Consider the following 20,198-nt stretch of genomic DNA (forward strand, 5'->3'; position numbering starts at 1 on the left):
AATCCTGGCCCTGATTATTAATGACATTTATGCGCAGCAGTATCTTAGGAAGAATGTCTGTCCTACACTCTGAGCTCGCAACCCTCTCTCCACACAGCCACTTTTGAATGTTGTTCTACCCTCAGGAGGTCCAAGGGACTAACTGGGCTCCTGCCTTTGAATTTACCCCAAGTCCCCCTGTCTGCAAAGTTGAGTTTTTCATATTTACCTACTTGTAGCAAAAAGTTGATGCCACAGCCTTTTAAAACAACATTGCACACACCAGACGGGATTACAGCAGCTACACTGCAGCTCTGAAGATCAATAACCAAATTTCGGGTGAGTTTCCTTGCCAAGTTGTACTAGCTTTGAGTAGCAAATATCAGGTACAGGGTCTGACTTCATTGTGAGTGCCAAGTACACTGGAGCCCAGAGGAGGCCATGAAGATGATCAGGGGGCTGGCTGGAACACCTCTCCTACAAAGACAGGATGCAGGAGTTGGACTTGTGCAACCTAAAGAAAAGGCTCTGGGGAGACCTAATTGGGGTGTACCAATACTTAAAGGGGTCTTACAGGAAAGTGGGAGAGGGACTTTTTCACCAGGGAGTGCAGTGATAGGTCAAATGGCAATGGCTTCAAGCTGGAAGAGGGCAGGTTTAGATTAGACATTAGGACAAAATTCTTCCCTGTGAAGGTGGTGGGGCCCTGGCACAGGCTGCAAGATAATCTGTGGCTGCCTCCTCCCTTACAGTGTCCAAGGCCAGGCTGGATAGGGTTTTGGGCAACGTAATCTATTGGATGATGGCCCTGCCTATGGCAGGGGATTGGAACTAGATGATCTCTGAGGTCTCTTCCAACCCCAACCGGTCTGTGATGCTATGACACACACAGATACACTAACATTCAAGTGTGAGAAGCACCAAATGAAGCTTTGCAATCACTCCTCCCATTCCTAAGTAGCATAAAGGACACAATCCCACAAACTATTCCTTTGGGGTTTTTCTCCTCTGCCATCCATTACAACACCCAAAGCCACTTAGGATAACAAACGGCACTTTGGCAAATGAGAATCGACCCTTCCCACAGTATGACTGCGTGGCACAGGGAGTTCAAGATGTACTATTGCTTCTTCTACATTCTTCACAGGGCTTACAAGTGACTGAATACTGGAACAGCAAACATTGAGCAATACATGCTGCAGCCATTTTGGATGGTAAGCATAAGTTTTCCAGCATAGCACAATCAACAGTTTCAAACAAAGCTTCCAAAGAAAGCTGCCCAAGAACAGAGCAGAGATAGGCTTATATTGTTTTGCAAGATTCTGTAAGATCTCACACACAAACCCAGTGAGCTTTTAGTGGTTTGCAATGTTAGGTCATCCAGTGCTCCATTCTCAGAACAGATAACAGCAGTCCATTAAAACCACAGAGTACACCCACATACTGACCTCACCCCCCTAACTGGAAAGTGCCTTTTGCCTCTGCTTGTGCTCCCACCAGGCTTTTGTCTAGACCTGGACCAACCCCCTGCACTGCTTTTGAAGAGCAGGCAGAGTAAGTTTAGGTTAGTGCCAGGCTTTGCCTAGAATCCACCTCTGGCACATAACCTGTCAAACCCTGCCTTGATTACAGCTCTAACTACTGGAATTATTTTTATTAGGAATGTATGATTACACAGCCAATTTAATTACAAGGACCTGGAGTTATGCTTGCCTATTTTAACAGCTTGATCATGTTGAATGCTTTAAATGAGATGCCTGTATTAACATCTACTTATATTAATTTACAATCCATTCCAGCCAGCTGCCAGGGGATGATGGATGGGATGTTACTGACGTAATTCTGTTAGCACAGAACAAAGTAGTTGTGGGAAGGGAGGAAGGTTGGCTTTAGCACCCCTGTGCCCTGGCACAGCTGTATATAGCCTTCTGACAGCACCAGCATACCTATTCCTTCCTGTGGATTGCATATAGGGACAGTGCAACTTCTCTTCAGAATTTACCTTTGAAAGGGATTTCAGTAGCACCCACTTGCCAAGAGATCAAATTTCCACCTGTAAAAACAGAAGTTACCTTGTGCCTAATGCACTGAGGAATTAACCAGCTCCTGCATTCAGAATTCGTTGCCCAATTGCCAGCCATCTTCTCCCCTTCCTTCAGCAGCAGTGCTTCAGAGCAAACCTAAAATATTTTTAGGTCTAGGGGGCCTCAGTCCTGATGAGCAGCCTTGGCAACAGGACATACTACTCTGCAGTCATCTATGTTAAATAGCAACAAAATTTAAGAGGCCATAGCTTAATGACCAGTAGAGCCCCATGGATCCCAGGGAGCTTTGACCTGACCCCAGCACTGGCTTTCCCCCATCAGGAGGACCAGTGCTAGAAGTACCCAAGCACCAGCTCTTCAAGAACATGCAAGCAGGGTCCTAAGTTCATAAATACAATTAAAAGACACCAAGACATCTCTAAGAAAGGTCTTCCCTAGACAGGATTGCTGAAACTCCAACACTACACTAAGGCTGCATATACTTTTTCATCTCACTGGAACATATTCCATAAACATGGAACAATTTACTGCAGGAAAGTTCTTCACAAAGTTAACTCTGACAGCTATTTTACAGCTGGTTTAAATCTGCTGCCTGAACAAAGGCCATTACACCACGTCACTTTTCTTCCCTCACTTGAAATTCACGGGTACCTGAGGAAGATTCATTGCCTCTTAAAACATGGCGACGCTCAAGACTAAGCATGAAAATACTTCATTCTGTATCTTCAGTTCAGCAGCACCTCAGATGAATTTCTGAACAAAAATTAGTCTCAGCGGTAACACAAAGTAGATTTTTGAAGTCCTTTATTAATCTGAATATAAAAAGACAGAAGTTGCCTAAGATATAGGACAAAGCTCTTGCTTCATGAGGAAACAAAATTTTCTTTACAAAGTGAAAAAATAAATACCCTCTTAGAGTAAGGTTTATATGCTAATGTGTCATAAAAAAGTAGATTTTTAATATTTTGACAAAATGTCTGTGCAAAGAAACAGATGCATAAACACACATTACTGCTACATTAAGGCAATATGAAAAGTATAGTCAGAAAATCTCAGTAAAGTGACAGTGTACTTTTCTAGCTTTAAGCCAGTATTGCACCCAAACATGGTCTCTTGTTCCCCCTGTACCCTGGAGAATACACTAGGAAAACAGAGCCCAAAATGCCCAAGTAGGGGGGTGGAGATTAAAAACACTTTAGCAGGAAGTGACCTATCCAATAAAGATGTTAACCAAAGAAAGCATTTTAAAATTATACAGAACCCTTTAGAAACTAACAGTACATGTTTAACATTAGTTTAAAATCCATCTCCAAAAACAAAGCCAACTCAAAGGGCAGCTGACTGAAGCATCCAAAGCTGGATGTGGGAAGCCTGGGAGCGCCTTGCACAGAGCTGCACATGAAGGCCCCTAACAGCACTTCCACAGGACACTGCTGTTCAAGAAGTCTTTCCTGACCCACCCTCAACCCTTCAGGTGACCTTGTCCTGCCCTTCCAACACTATTCCCTCAGAACGGTTTTCTATTTAACAGTGCTGAATTAAACAGCTGTTAGCTGAAGCCTTGTAGCTTCAGTTTAAGAACCATTTTTTAAAAAAAAAAAAGTTCTCTTCACTTTAAAGCAGTTTACTAAAAGCAGAAACTATGAGCCATACTGAACTGATACTTGTAAAAGCTAGTCTTGCTATTAAAATAAGTGGAGTGACTGTACTAAAAAGGATTTAAAAAGTGTAAAACAAAAGGCTGCAATTGCAATTGGGTATACCAATATGCATACACCACATTTCTCCAGGGTTACCTAGCTTTCCAGCAACACCACCATCCTACAAACTTACACATCATTCTCCTTTTAAGTAACACAAATCTGTTACACTTCTGCTCTCAAAAGATGTCCCAAACCACTGTGGACATGCTGAACAAAGAATATGTTCAAAAATGCAGTATTTTTGCTTTTGACTGGGGATAGGTGCCAGAATGATTGCCTTCTTCACAATCAATGGTTGCATTTCATATTAGTGCAGTTTAAAAAAGTACATGATGGTTTAAAGTGTATACGTAGATCATATCACAGTCAGATTGAGGAGACTGGTGTGGGTTGGCAAATACACATGCTGGACATGCTCTACACGAGATCTGCAAACAGGACACAACTGGAAAGAAAAAACATCAGGAAATTAGTTTACTTCATATTTTGAGAGCCTATCTCCATGTACACAGTAACAGAGCACTTTTCCATAATCTCTGTGTTTAAAACAGGGTATTTAGATATATGCAGCTAATTCTTACCCTCACGGGAAGTTAAATTAGCACAGCTAAAACTTATCTTTCAAGCACATCATCTAAACAGGATGTTCTTTGGAATTAGTTTACTACAAACAATTTAAAATAAGTTTTACTAGAATAGCAATATAACCATATTAATCCACAACAGTGAAGTATACAGAAAACCAAAACTTCCACATATTTGGTAACTCAGATCTTAATGGCATTGCAGTTACCTGTAATTGGGCAGCACAAGTCTTGCAACATACTGTGTGGCCACAGGGACAAAAGGTTGAGTTTATTTCTTCTTCACAGCACACCATACAAAGCATGGACTCCTTTAGCTTCCGCAGCTTCTCTTGCAGAGCTTTTGTTTGCTGGCAGCTGAGGCCCTCACAGTTGTCACAGTTCATGCTACTTTCTGAAGACTTAAGGGGAGAACTCGGTGGGGTTTGGTCACTTCTTGAAACAAGATCCACGATGCCAGCATTATAAAGAGCTCGCCTTGCATGATCATAAACTTCTTTCGATGTTCTTTTAATGTCAAAGACATATTTTTTACCAAGATTAATATTTTCATTCAGGAATAGAGATGCCAGGTGGCCCTTTAAGTCTCGACTATACTGCATCATGACAGCACTGGTGACAGTGTCACACCTATAAAACAACAGGACAAATGTAAACTTGGTTAGTTGATACCAATAGACCTACCCCTACAGTAATTTGTTCCCCAAGTTGAAGTAACAGCACTGATATTAAAGCAAATAGAGAAGTCTGATAGATTGAAGCTTATGAATGTTGTTTGCATGACAACTCTACTTGGAAATGGAAAAGGGAAGAGTGACAGTTATTTAACATTTTCAATAGCGTGTGAAGTGTCTGGTAAAATGGAGTCAGCCTATGGAAGGCACTTAAGGCATTATGCTAACATGAACAGCCAGCACTTGCTTAATCCACAGTTCATCTTGGCAACACCTCTTTACATGGTAATTTCCAAATGCTGCATTAAAGAATTCCAATTAATACTGTCTGGCATAACACAGCTTTCTACAGACAGGCTCTCAAAAGTTTAACATAAGACTCAAGTAATGCCTAACCAAATGCCCACTTAGTACTTTATAAACTAGTATTACAGAATCTGAAGACAACCAATGAGAATGCAATGAAAATTAAGTATTCACCACTGAGCATTTCAGCTACCCTAACCATGCTTGTCACATTTCAGTGATGAGTTACACCTGCAGAAGCCTGTTAATGCATTTCACTTCTCTAGACAACACAGGAAAGAGAACATGCACACAGAAGACTAAAACAAGGACCAGGCCTAAGGTTCAAGATCTAAGCTTATGGACAAATGCTATTGCCTAGCTAAAATTCTGCTTAAATTAACATCAGAAACTGCAAAAGGCAGCAGAAGTTAGAACCAGAGACAAAGATCAAAGTTAAAACTATTTAACTAGTTATATAATGCTTTAAGAGCCTGGAAAAAAGTACAAAGAGTGCAAAACAGCAGTGCAGCGGCATATAATTGCAGAGCAGAACAAGACATGTTCAACATCAGGCTCTCAAAATAAGCAGTGGTTAGAAAAGTAACTAACTAATGTTAATTACTGTAACATTAAAATTGTCTAATTTGAGAAGCTGAACAGGCCTTTGTTTTGCATATACACTTTCCACCACTTTAAGTCCAATTCTTCTCTTACAAAGGAACTGAAACTTATAAGCAGTAGTTAACAGAGAACACCGAATGTCTGACAGCTATTTCTACTGATCAGTGTTGGACCTCAGTGGGAATGAAAGGGGATTTTAAAAAAAATCACCCATCAGCAATTATTATAGTGCTCCTAGTTCAAAGGACAAAAACATAAAATGCAAGGGGTGCCCCTGGTGTGAAACAAAATCCTGGACACATAAGCAAGGGCAGAGGAACTGTAGGAAGACTTAAATACATGGGGTGGGAATGTGGCATACAGGCAGCTTCTAGTAACTAGAGGAGCCAAATGAAGGAGAAACAGGGGTAACGTGCATGAGCTATACCTACATATTCTGAAAGACAGGATCTTTCTTCTCCTCTGCTCTCTCATCCTGCCCCCCTTCACTTAGGGACAAAAACTGTATGCATTGTTTATGCAGTATCAAAGAACACAGAAAGTTCATATTCTGAAGTACTGTTATTCAGTGATAGACTGAGAAATTTTGCTTACTTGTCTTGTACTCCCACCTCACAAAATGGAGAGCAGCTAAAACCTGTTCAGCTTCTAGGCTTAAGAGGAAAATTGAGGCTATAAAGAATGAAGTTGTGCAGAGAAATTCTGAAGTGCAGTCAGGCTACAGGCTGCTTCCCCACTTAAATGTGGAGAACAGCAGCAGCAGATGACTAGTGCCAATACTGACCTGTAGAATGCATGTGTCTCTGTAATCGCTCTATAGAGTCCACTTGCTGCTCTTGTACTGATCATCTTAAACAAGAGAACCACACTATTACCAGACTCCTTGGTAACAGTCAGATACACATTCTTCCCAGACTGAGTTGCCATTTGAACAACAGGATAAGCAATCCTAGAAATTAATAAAAGAGGTTTTTTAGCTTATAAGGATGAGGGCATTTTCCACAGACCACTATGGTACCCTTTTATCAAAAGTTAGTGTTCTCCAACTTGTCTGCAATGCTGGACTGGAGCATGCTGCCTCAAAAAATATATATAGTTGTACTCTTGATAAGCAGGTAGTGCCCTCAGACCCTACATCTAAATAGCTCCTTTCAGTAGTTCACAGCAGCTTTATGTATTTATCAAAAAGCTAGAAATATGGTTGGTTCTTCTGAGAAATGGAAGAAAATGGTTTCAACAAAACACATACCTGTTGATAGGACTGAAGTCATCTTTACAGATGGATATGCCTTCAGGTCCAACACCAATAAGGAGTTTCTGCCCTTCACTATCTCTCACTGAATGCCACTCTACCCCATAGTTCTCCAGTGTTGTAACAATCTGTAAAACTTGGTATTCAGCAGAAGCTTGACTTAGACCTTCTAGTTCCTTGTGCTTTGCAATAATGCTGTTGATAAAAAAGATTAAGGATAGGTGAAATAACCCAAGTACATGCTGTTACTGGCAGCAGCTTGTTTAAACATGGGTTTTAGATGACCTAGTTAGACTATTAAATGGTTTATCTGGTTAAAAATTTACAGTAATCATTAACAGGAAAGAAGTGTGAATTCCCAAAGCATCCCAAGAATGTTCAGAAGTCAGTACTATGCATTTGCTTAGAAATTAAAAAGCTATATAATCAAGGATTTCCAATTAACCCCTCCCATAACATATATATCTGAACCTAAGTTTGTAACTAAAAAAGTCTATAGAAAAACATGACAAGTTTTTTGACAGGCAGGATTTGAGCTATGAAGGTGCTTTGGGAATTTGCTTTTCAGTGTAATGAGACCAAGCCACAAATTCTTGTTACTTTCTTTCACAAGTGTAGATTGAAGACCTGTAATTTGATTACTCTTCTCCAAGTATGTAGATACCTGCATGTCTCCAAGTACTAGAGTTCAACAGCTTTTGCTTTTCACAAACTGAAATCAGAGCATTAAATATTCAGGTTGCATTTTGATCTCAATGTTTTAGAGACAGTAGTGCATCTTGGGTTGTTCAAAGCTAATAGCATCAGTAATTAAGGGCATAATAAATTCTTATGCTTTTTTTGTCTCCAAATAGGAGGTTATATCATTATGCTCTTTACCTCTCCAAAATGGTGGTTGTGAGCTCTTTTGCACACAGCTCTTCATAATTGTACTTGGCAGTGTTCTGGTTATAATCTCCAAACTTCATCTGTGCCAGCAATGCACTAAGTTCAATAGCATGCTCTGAAGAACACTGAAGATTACCAGCAAGAAGATCTTCTTTTATATGCAAGAAAAACATATGCCTGCAATGGAATAAAAAAAACGCTGCTTAAACAAGACATTGAAAGATGTTGTGCTCAAGATAATTATCAAATAACATCCGAGATGTTTGGTAATCATAAGTTTGGTAATCAAGAAGTTGCAATGAATGTACTAGTACAGAAAGTCTGGCAAAAGGAAAAGAGGGCCACCCATCTTATTTACATTTAAAGATGAGGCTACAATGGAAGACAGGATCTAAAAGCACTAGTAAAAGAATGACCACTAATATATTCTTAAGAAAAGCTACTTTAACTCTTATGGCAAATAAATTTCAGTTCAGCAACTAAATAATGTATTTGGATTAGTTTTCTATGATTAAATTTCTTTGGTTTCCATTCATAAATTCTGTGTTTCAGAAAAGCAGATTCATGAAGAGCAGCCCAAAGGATGGAACACACATCTGTTGTGCAACAGAAGCCACGTGTCTCTATGCAGCTGAAATGCCTCTGCCACCAGAGTCAAAGGGTGCTTTTGCCTGTGACATGATTGACAGAGTAACTTGCAACATCTGAAAAGGCATTGCGGAATAAAACATGGAAACATCTACTGTGTAAGCATTATTCATCAGACCAATCTTTCCACTTGGGATCAAAGCAGGTTTGACAACGAGCTGGAAGATTCACAAAGCTGCTTTTAATTAGCTAACAGGTTGGTGTTGATAGAAATTTTGATTTGTCTAACAGCAGTCTCCTAATTTCCCCCACAGTCTAACTTAGCTTCTATAAATCTATCCCTATCTCCCCTCGGGGAAGACAAAAAAAACTAAGATTTGCTCTTAGAACCCAACATACTTATGGAAAACAGATGCAGAAATAGTTACATAATCACTGGGGAAAAAAAAGTCAGTAAGTGAAGCCTAGTACCCACCTGGGATACCTCTTAGCTTCCACAGTAATGGGACATACACATTTTACTTTTTCAAAAATTAAGTGTAATCTTTTCTTAAGAAGCTCTATTGAATCACTCATCACTGAAGCTGAAGATGCTAGCAAGTGATTACCTTTCCTCCTAGCAGCAACTTTGGGTAATATCTTACATATTTCATGTTGTAGCAACCCACAATTCCATGTACAACAGGGCAAATGGGTCTACTTTCTCAGCATTATGAGCAATTACATAACTTGAAAGATTTGTGTTCATTCCTAGATCTAAAGCAGCAGCTAGGTAGGAAAGCACTGGCCTAAAAGATGTCCCCAAACAAGAACTTCTGCAGTCAGGAGAAAAAAAAACAGGTATTAAATTATCCCACAAGCTGTCCTACAATCCATTTCCTGCAGCAAGTCACAGCTCCAACACTTCCCTTTGCAAGCAGTTTGTGACAAATGCTTAATTACATCACACTGATGTCTAGACATCAATCTATACTCTGGCAGTTCTAGTGGGGGTCTGGTGGAAACTAATATCCTCACTCTGCAAAGTGTGAGCTTCAGAGAGTACAGTACTCTCCCCTGTTATCAGGTTGTTCCTTGTTTAGGTGTCTTTTTTCAGAAAAAGTTTGAAAACTCTGCTCCAACCCCTTTCTCCTACCTTGTTAATTCTTAATTTTTGGCTTGGGCCACAGAAAGGCCGATCTGTGGCTTTTAAAATGCATTGGTTGTACACATTCCTTTTGGGGTCCAGTCCATAAATCCAGGAAAAAAACTGATGAATTACTAAAACACTATGGCCAAAATATATTTAAATAGTAGGCACTTCCCCAATTCCAGTCAATTTCACATAAAATGTCTTTTTGTACACTTCTGATCTTATGTTAATACCAGAACAGGTTTTCCAGGCATTATAATTATGTACTAATGACACATACAGTATTTCAAAGAAATATCTGGCAATTTTCTTCTGATTAGCTGACATATGTTTACAACTAGCACACCTAAATGCTTCAATATTCAGTTTACTTTACATATATGCCAGCACTGACTACACAGGGAAAAGTCAGTCTTCTCCCCTTGCTGGGAAGATCTTATTGACATCAAGAGAGAAACTGAGAAACAAATGATTGCTCCTGCAAATACAGATGCAATTACAGCAGAGGTATGGCTTATCACATTCTGTTACTAAAAGGTAAAGTCACAGAATAGGTAGACAAACAATTTTAAGGTACAATGTGAAACAGCATCACAACAGCTACGTGCAGTAGCTTCCCATAACCTAGTCCCATAAGGGAAAACATCTCAGACTAAACTACTTTGCACTTTTTTGATAAAGGGGACAAAGGTATGGCACATAACAGTTATTGCAAAGGAACTGAGGCCATGCAAGTTCGTGTCCTGGCTTACACTGTGGTAAGCTCTTTTGCATAGTCAGAGAAAACAGACAAAACCACTCATGTTTAACAGTCCCTCTCAAAGTCATTAGTCTGCACCTAAAAACCCACTGCTGACCCAGGCCATCAACAGAACTGCAGCCATAATACATCAGAAATTAGTTAAAAGGGCTTGCCAGTGAAATTAGTTTTGAATGACAGTGAATCACGTCAGACTGATCTGCTACAGCAGCTGCTCAGAACCAAAGTTCAAATAGCACATTCGGTATTGGGTGTTTTTCTTCCCCACATTTTGAGTCCTTAAGGGTGTCTGAGGAAGGAAAAGCATCTATAAATTGAAACAGTGAGGTCTGCAAATTTACATCTGAAAGTGATTCTGATTAGTGCAGATTCTGATTTGCCCATCCAGGCAAAGTTGTATTATTATCCATTGCAAAAATCATTCCCCTTCAAGGTTCAAAACCTGATACCAGCCAGAATCTGATTATAAAAGCATTTTTCTTTTCACACAAAACTGAAAAATCTTTTGATCCTTAAAAAGAAAGGGAAAAAAATACGCTTTTACTGCTGAAGACAGTAAAGTATTAGGAGCCTTGAAGCAGTTCCTTATCTAATTCTGCAAAGTCTAGAGTGCCCAATAGAGTGTCTGTAGAAAGGCTGGTCATATTAGATTCTATTAGTTACCAGAAAGTATTTATATAATCTTTCAGAAATTAGATTGTGACCCAGTTACTTAGTAGCACTCAGTCTGCTGTCCCTCTCCTCTCTAGGAATCTCTAGATACAATGAAAAAAGGTTTTCCTACACCTAAAGATACTTAGGAATTATTTCAGTGTTAGTATTTTACACTTAACAGATTTTTTTACCTAACATGTTTTAAAAGGAAGTCTTCTCAGTTCTAAAACTGAACTGCTTGTAATTGAAGTCCTCTAAAGTTTAGATTTCCAACACTGCTGACAGAATATCTTAATAAGACTGCCATGTAAGAAACTGATTGGTTTTGTTTCTGCATCATTAACACTTCACATATACATTTGAGCAGTATCATGTGTAACAGGTAAATATTAATACAACTCCCACAATATTCTTAGCCATTTCTGCAGCTTTTTACTACTCTTGACAAAGTTTCATCTATAAACGTTCATAGAAAACATCTTCACAACCCTGAACTTCACCAATCAATTGTTGTGGCTCCTAGTCATCTTAACATCTGCCAGACACACTGGGACATCCAACAATTGGTGGCAGCTTTAAGAACAGGTAGAACTTTCCACTGCACTTGTAGCCTGAGTTCTACACATGACAGCATTAGTACAAATCCCAGTCTATACAACCTAAAACAGCATCAGCTCCACCCCAACTTCATGCTAAGTGGATATTCCTGCATGTTCCATTATCAAACATTTCCTTTGAGCTGCAGTTCAAAACAGTACATAGAAATACTGATTAATGTACAAAGCATGATGTTTACTATAGCTATACTTCATTAGTCACTGCCTAGGCAGGATTTCTTCCTTTCCAAAGGAAAAAAAGCAATTTTAGGATTAGAAACTGATCATGTGCTTTCTTCAAGCACTAGTGACACTGGTGATTTTACATATTCATTTTGTATCCTTATTTTTGCCCCTGAGCTTTTCATATAATTTAAGTTCTGTGCACATATTAAAACACTCAGTAAAATCAAAGGTACGGTGTGATTAATGTATTTTAGTTGCACACAAATAATTTCATAAAAATGCTGTAGAAAGAGGAATTTGCAAGATTTCAGCAGATGGCCCATTTTACAAACAACGACAGCTATCAAATCAAACTCACAAGCCCAGATATCACATCAATTGCTTTTTGCCTTTCTCTGAAGTGATTTATGCAGACTGACTACACTGAACACCGCTACCAGAAACAGTGTCAGTATTTTACAGAATTACTACAGGAGGCAAATCACCTAGTTGCTGTTCATCCAACTGAACTGGCACTAACAGCTCCACAAAGTAAGTGCTATGAAAAACAGAGCGTATTCCTAATACAATCAATTTCTCCTTCATAACTCACTGAAGGATTAGTCTGCACTGCAGACTTTGTTTCTACTACTTCAATCAAGGAAAGGAAAAGAGGGCAAATAGAAATCTAAAGACTAAACTTTTAAGCTCTAAACTTAGCTGCCAGTGGAAAAAGTTACAAACCCCAATCCTTTACTAATAAGATGATTCCTAAACTAGAAATATAGCCAAAACAACCCAGTCTCTTGCCGGACTACTGGCAAGAGTCTTAGCCTACATCCCAAGGAACTGCCTGTTCTTTTGGGGAGTATGATACTGCTTACCACAGGGTAAGGCTCCTCCCTGCTGTAAAGAAGTATATCTAAAACTCTCTAGTTTAAAGTTATCAAAATTAAGAGGCATTTTGTTCTACTGAACTATATATAGCTAAGAGATCTTACCAATAAGATATAATTCTGCTTTTAAAAGCAATTGTAAGGCCACTTCATATGAAAAAGCAAAGCCACAGTTACAGTTATGTTCCTCAGTATCTTTGTTCTTTCTTGCTCTCAGCAGAGTAGGTGAAAGGTCACCAACTGCAATTCAACTCTGATTTAGACAAACAGACCCACTAAACTCACCCTGCTGTCTATTACAGACTGTTTTATTGCACTGTAACAAACCCCAAGACACTGCTGCACAGGCTGGCCAATGCTATGGGATATTAGGGTGTTTTTCTCATTCTCTATCTACTACATGTATGTAACTCCAAAATACTTTACAAGCCAGTTCTTAGCTTTAACTAATTCATTAACACAACAGAACAACATACTTTGCAAATATAATCCAAATACTGGGAAATACCACACAGCTTTTAACAGCTTCCAGAATAATAACCACCTATCTCAAGGCCAGCAAAACCCAGCTGTTCTAAATGCTTTGTGAGATTGTGTGGCTTGTTAGAATCTGACATTGATTTAAATTGTCAGGGCTTACATACAAATATTTGATTTTCAGTGGTATTGCACAAGACAAATAGCTTTTTACCATTTCGAAGTAACAGTAAATCTGGGTAAATCTTACACTGCTCAAAAAAATGATTCACTTGTATTAATTTATTTATGGGACCACTGGCTGCAATGCTGACTTCACCCTATCAGAGTTAAAAGCCATTGTTCTCCTGGACGGCTGTTTGGCGCAGTTGGCCTCTGGAGCATCCCGGCGAACACTCTCATTGTTAAGGTGGTTACAAGTTTGGAGACTTCTGCTCTCCGCGCCTCACAAAGCAGCTTTTAACCAGCGCAGAACAACTTTCTGCCCCGAGACAGAGGCGCGGGCCAATCAGGAGTTGAGCTCCTCGGCCTGCTGGGCCGTTCCCCAGCGCCGCAGCCGCCGATTCGCCCGGCCCGCCCGAGGAGTAGCTGTGAGCCGAGGTTACTCCCAGTCAACGACCTGGAGTTACACCGAGCCGCCTCCCCAGAGCCGCACCCCGCCCGCGGTCAGCGCCGTGCGGCTCCTCCCGGCCTGCCGGCATCACACCCGCCCCCCGAGCCCCCCGTCCAAGGCTCCTGAAAATTCCAGTTGGTGAAGTATCATCATTTCTCGACGTCCCAGCTCCTCGCTGGAATCCCATGCATACAAACGCGATAAAAGAAACACCTAGAAATCATTCTCACAAACCCTTTTTTTTTTTGGGGGGGGTGGGGGGGTGGGGGGTGGGGGTGGGAGGGGGGGTTAGGGGTGTGTGTGTGTTTTACTGACACATTACCTACCAAGAACCAGAAAGCAGTGAAAACAAACATGACATCAGCCAGACCTCATTATCTAACATCTTGGACCATCACATGTACCTTTCAGCAACAAGTTAGCAGTGCTTTTCAAGCCGATGTGATTTTCCATTCAAGAAAGTGTATAGTTATTCAGCCTCCTCTAAACAAGCATGCTGTTCTCATTTCAGACTTGTTTGTAAGACTCCAGTTGACAGCAGCAGATTAAATCTGAATAGCGTTCTTGCACTGAAGCGCTTTTATTCCACTGAAAACAATTCTGAACTACAACATCCTGTGGTGAAATCCAGTACCAGGCAGTCAAATAAAAATTAGAAATTCCAAAGCACAATAGAAAAAAAACTTTAACTCTGTAAAAGGAAATAAAGTGTAGTAAGAAGGGGGTTTTGCACGCAATTCTCCCAAAGTGCTTAGTGAAGATGGTTTGCTGCCACAGTGGTCCAAGGAACAATTATTACCTGCTCTGAATTTGCACTCAGTAGCAAGAAGGCTCCCTTGCTTAAGATACATGAGGTTGTGCTCCTCTGTGAGATTGCACAATGAGTAAAAATCAACAGCAACAGAGGTTCATGTTCAGTTGCCAAATCAGCTTTTCACACAGCATGTAGAAACACGAACATTAAATTGCTACAAACATATACCTCAGCTTTAAATTTAAGTGCAAGACAAGGATCTCTAATGAAGCAGTCAGTACAACTGGGGTTTACAAAGCTTCCAAAGTATATCGAAAAAAGCTGGTAACAGCTCAGTCACAACATTCACTATTATCATCATGATGAAACCTATCAACAAAATTTAGAATTACTTGCAGCTTCCCAGATTTCAAAAGCAGTCTCAACAAGCATCCAATTTATATGTAAAAACAGCATCAGAGGCAGCAAGTAAGGCTGGGAGACTTCCTCAGCATTACAGCTTTGCCAGAAACACCCTATACATCAGCTGTGGGCAGAACAGCTAGAGGGAAACCAAGGGTACCCACCACTGTTTATTGACCAATACACTGACTTTGCAAGTAAAGGTAAGAAACAAGGTGTCAGCAGTGGCTGTACAGCTAATCCTTGCAACTGCACAATATACCTATTGATTTAAAGCTCAGTAACAGTTTAGCAAGTTTGTCTTCTTGGAACTACACATGTTTACATGCAAACTAAATATGAATGCACAGTTACATACATATGTAAATCCTCAAGCAGGCCTGAACAGAAAAAAAAGAAGAGATGATTTACTGCAACTCAGTGGCAGCACTACAAAAATACATATTAACCACTATTGAATCCTGGGTCTGCTGGATGGGGACCACTGAGTGTACACAACTAACTGCAGATATTGCAAATTATTTTAAAACTTGTGTTTGTTTCTAGCAAGAACACAAAAAATACTTGGAATGTAGACTGAATAGCTGAAGCCTCAGGAATATTCATGTTTGCAGGACAGAATGACATTAAATACTAGTTTCAATGCCTGCTGCTCTCCAAAACTTTAAGTAATTATTTCCAGAGCAGAATTTTAATTATCTCTTTTGATGACTACACATCAATTACATTTAAAACTGCTTGTTAAAAATATTAGTTTCAGAACAGTCTTAACTCATACATGAAAGAGCTAGTCCCACCTGCAACCTTTTAACGTCATCTTTATACTGGAGGAGTGCTAGCTACTTTGATGTATGTATACAAGCTCTGTTACATTCTAGCTACACAACCTGTCTTTTAGGCCCTCGGGGTATGTTTCACTAGTACAAGCTCTCTATTTTACTTGCACAACCTGCTGAGTCTTGCACTGACACTGTTGGAGGCAGCAACACAGGTGTCTGCAAAACCCCTGTGAAAGTGAACATTCATCAAGGATAGCATAAAACCAGCTGTCACATTAAGCTTTTGGTATCTTCAGATTCACCTTGATTTGGCCTGGGTGTGGAGACACACCCAGCACACTCAGGGTATCTTCTTCTACTTCATTGGGTATGAAATTATGCTGCTCCTTTTGTTCTATACAGAAATCCTTCATTATTTGGTTTTATACTGATTCTCATGGAGAATATTTAAATAAGATGACAAATTTAAGGAAAATACTTAAGAGCCCAAAGGCATGCCACAGAATAATTTATTTTTCAAAATAAGGTATCACCAAAACTGTTAATTGGTTAGAATGTACTTGTCTAACTAAAGCTGTTATATGGCCTAACTCCATAGCACTCTGAAAACTTCAACCAGATTGAGGAGCTGAAATCACTGCTCCCCAAAGGCCTCCCCCCCGAACATTAGTTCAAAAGATAAAACAATGAATGCATACCCCTAACTCAAAACTTTTTTCCTATGAAATAAACACCAAACCACACTATAAGCTGCTGACCAAATTCTTTAGTCAAGCACGATGGTCTTAATTCTGAAAGTACCAAGTTAAGTCAAGTAATGAAAATGCAGCATTGTCATGCAGACACTTATTTTGAATTTGTATCATTTGTATGAACTGAGCTATCTAAAACCACCAGGAAAACATTGTTGAAAGGTCAGCATTAACTATATGTGCCCAGCTTTCTTTAAAGATAACTCAGTTGCAACTCATGTAGTAATAAAACCCAAGGAGTACAACAAAAGCAAATGTTGGCTACTTATCTTAGAAGACTAATTCTTACAATCGGTTAACAGTACAGCAATCTAGTTAAGAGGACTTGGCCAAAGAAGCAGCAAAACAGCTGTTTCTTTTGTAGCCTCAAAGAGCCTCTAGCTATTTGAAAGTTACTGTAACATAATACCAGACAAAAAGGAATTCAGCTAGTTTTTTTGCTCTGTGGGAGGAATTGTTTCCTGCCTTTCTGTACCAGTGGTTTTGAACGACCTAGAGTAACACCACTGAACAGGGGTTACTATCGGACATGCAAATACTACATAAATAATTTGCTACTGGTGACTTGGTTTCCTCCACTTCCAGCCCTAAGTGCTCTTAGAATTACCTACAGTCATTACTGTTAGCCACACAGCACTCACAATATTACCAATTCTTTTTTTATAAAAAATATTACATTTAAATAGCACTAGGGTTTTAAAACTGCAATCTAAGATTAACAGACGAAGGAAGAAATAAGGTCAGTGTGTAATCACTTTCAGAAGTTACAGAAACTGAAAACAAATATAATAAATTAGATCTACTTCCAACCCTCTTCACCTTACCTTGTCTGTTCTTGTAAGATAAGATGCGGCTCTACAAAAAACTTGACTCTTAATTTAAATCGATAAGGGGCTAAACCATCCATCTGCTGGGAAATCCTGTTCCTCAAATTCAGCCATAGATTCTCCCCTTTGCTGCCAGTGAACTGCAGTCCAAAATAATCAACTTCGATGATTCCCAACCTCCTGCAAACCTGAAAGAAAGAGGTTCTTTATAACGACCCTACAACATAACAATGAAAAACATCACCTGAATCAAGCACAGTTTCAGACTGGTCACCAGAGCAAAAACCTGCTGTGAGCACCTTTATGCAAACTATCACTTGGATTTTAAGTTGTGTACAAAACAGCATGTAGACAAATGCTAAGAACAAACGGGAAATTTCTCCACTAGTTGATGACTTCCATGGCCAAATTCTTCATCCCTCTTCACCCGCAGGACACCCCCAGGCTAAGAGGGTCAGTGGGTTTCCAAGAGGAGAGTACATGTTATTTAACATCACAGCCAATAGCACTTTCTAGGCATGAAGGAAGGGGGGGAAAAAAAAGTACAACCCACAAGTTTTATTTCAACGCCACCAACAAACTAGGCTGCTGCGCTTGCGTTTGGCTCTCTCCAGCATCCTCGGGCAGACGCATCGAGGCGGTGGCGACAGAAAGGCGAAAGCACCTGGGCGACAGCTTGAGCCTGCACTGCCCCAGCAGGCCACGGGAGTCAGCTCGGCGCCGCCCGGGCAGCTTCACCCCGGCCGAGCGGGTCTCGGCCAAGCCCCCCACCCCGGGACAGCTACCGCAAGCCGCCGCAACGAGGCCGAGGCCTTCCCCAGGCTCCCTCGCCCGCCCTACCCACGCGCGCGCTGACGGGAGGAGGAAGGTACAAGGGCCGGAGAGAGCCCCGAGGCGGGGATGCAGGAGCCTCTGCATCCAACATGGAGGGGAGGGGTGAAAAAGAAGTGGGGGGGGGAGAGACTGCGGAGCCGCCGCGCAGGGTTGCGCCGCCGCCGTCCTAAACGGCCGGAGCGCGAGCGCGGGGGCACCGCGAGCCGGCGAGGCCGCGCTCCCCGCCGCAGGCGCGGTAGCTCGGAAGGGGGGGGGGGGAGGGAGGGTGTGGGGGTGCGTGGCGCGCGCCCGCCGGCTCCCGTGCGCGCCTGTCAGGCACCAACGGGCTGCGCTGCCCAACGGCCACCGCTACCCGCCCCCCCTCGTGCCCCGAGCTCTCGTGCCCCTGGGGAGGCGGCGGGGGCATAAGCGCGGCGGAGAGGAGAGCGCGGCGCGGCCCCTCACCTGGTTGAGGCAGTCCTCGCCGTTGGCTTTCGCCTCTACCTCCACCTCCATCACCACCGCATCCGGCCTGGTCACATAGCACAGCATGGCTGGGGCCAGCCAGCGCCGCCAACACCACGGACACCCGAGGCAGTTGCTGCCGCTGGCGAGAAATCGCAGCTGTCCCTACAGGCTGAGGCGCGCCCCCGGTCCCCGCCTGCGCCGCCCGGACACGTCCAGCCCAGCGTCCCCGCTCCCCTAAGTGCTTGCGCTCCTCGGGCTCCGCTCCCTCTATATATACCCTCCGTCTCCCCCTCCCCCCTCCCGAGAAGCACCTGCGGACCAATAGCGAAGCGCCGTTCATCGCTGCGGGCCGCCGCCGCCACCAATCAGCGCCGCCATCCCTGGGAACCGGCGGCGGCCGGGAGGGCGTTTGTTGTGGTCCCTCTCTGGCGCCCCCTGCCGGGGACACGGGCCGACGCCGGGCCTCCTCGCGGGCTCCCCACGCCCCGCCCGGCGCGGAAAGCCCCGCTGGGGGCTCTGCCCGCCCGAAGGAGCCGGTCACTGGGGAGCTCTTCCCCTTCAGTACCCGGCCTCCCCAAATTGCCTTCACCTGCAACAGCCCAGGACTTCTCCCTGCGGCATCAGCTCGAGAGCTGTCAGGCTGTGAGCTGTCAGGCAGCCGCGTATTCCCGTGGCCCATCTGCTGGGCTTTACGCGCATCACTCCTTTTCTTTGAGGGGAAAGCAATAGGCAGGTGAATGCTCACGCTCTCCCCGTACTCTCTTTGGCCTTTGCCCAACCTGGTGTGACGCAGCGTGCAAAGCACTCGAGAGGAAATTTTAACAACTGGTCAAGTGACGCGGAAGCTTCCGTCCACTGCCATGCTAATGGATGATGGAAGCTCTCACGCTGGCTGAACTCTTGTAGGCACAAAGCTTGCGAGTGTTTCCAGGCCAGGGGAGGAGCACCCACGGCACGTGAGCCCTTGCCAGTGCTTGACAAACAAGCACAAGGCACACAAAGCGGTTTATGGCTGCTTTAACAACGTAAATTGCAGTGACGGAGAGGATGAAGTACAAAACGCACGCTGTGTAGGTTCCCCAGAAGAAACGCAGATCAAATAGTACTGAGCAGTGCAAGGGTGAGGAACAAGTAGGCTGACAAGGGAAAGAGTGAGGGAGGAAATGGGGATCTGCAAATGCAGTGCAGAATAATAAAGAACAAACCACAACGCTAATGCAAGGTGTAACTAGAAGACTGCTCAGTTCTGATGGACTCAGAACAGTAGGAGGCAAGTAAGAGTTAGGACATTAGATGCCATACCTGAATAGTGCTGCGCCTCACCTGTACGCTTACTAGCTCTGATTTTTTCATGCTCAGGTCTGTAGTGTTTCAGTTGAAGAGCTTAGAATCTTTGAAGGGCAGGCTCAGGGAGTGAAAGGTGGAAAATGGGAAATAACATGAAAGATTAACAAAATCACAAAGTTGTGTTAACTCTATGACTTTGGG

General features: G+C 42.3%; 1 protein-coding gene across 1 annotated transcript; it reads right to left on the reverse strand.

Moving 5' to 3' along the window:
* Positions 1-2,821: 2,821 nt before the first annotated feature.
* Positions 2,822-18,869, reverse strand: MYLIP (myosin regulatory light chain interacting protein). The gene is made up of 7 exons (XM_084279757.1): positions 18,708-18,869; positions 17,427-17,617; positions 8,026-8,211; positions 7,144-7,341; positions 6,679-6,843; positions 4,521-4,941; positions 2,822-4,172 (listed from the first exon to the last, which is right to left on the reverse strand). The coding sequence occupies exons 1-7, from the start codon at positions 18,792-18,794 to the stop codon at positions 4,083-4,085; spliced, it is 1,338 nt and encodes a 445-aa protein (XP_084135883.1). The 5' UTR covers positions 18,795-18,869; the 3' UTR covers positions 2,822-4,082.
* Positions 18,870-20,198: the final 1,329 nt, after the last annotated feature.

The sequence above is a fragment of the Gallinula chloropus genome (genome assembly GCF_964237585.1).
Source record: "Gallinula chloropus genome assembly, chromosome: 2".
Taxonomy (NCBI): domain Eukaryota; kingdom Metazoa; phylum Chordata; class Aves; order Gruiformes; family Rallidae; genus Gallinula; species Gallinula chloropus.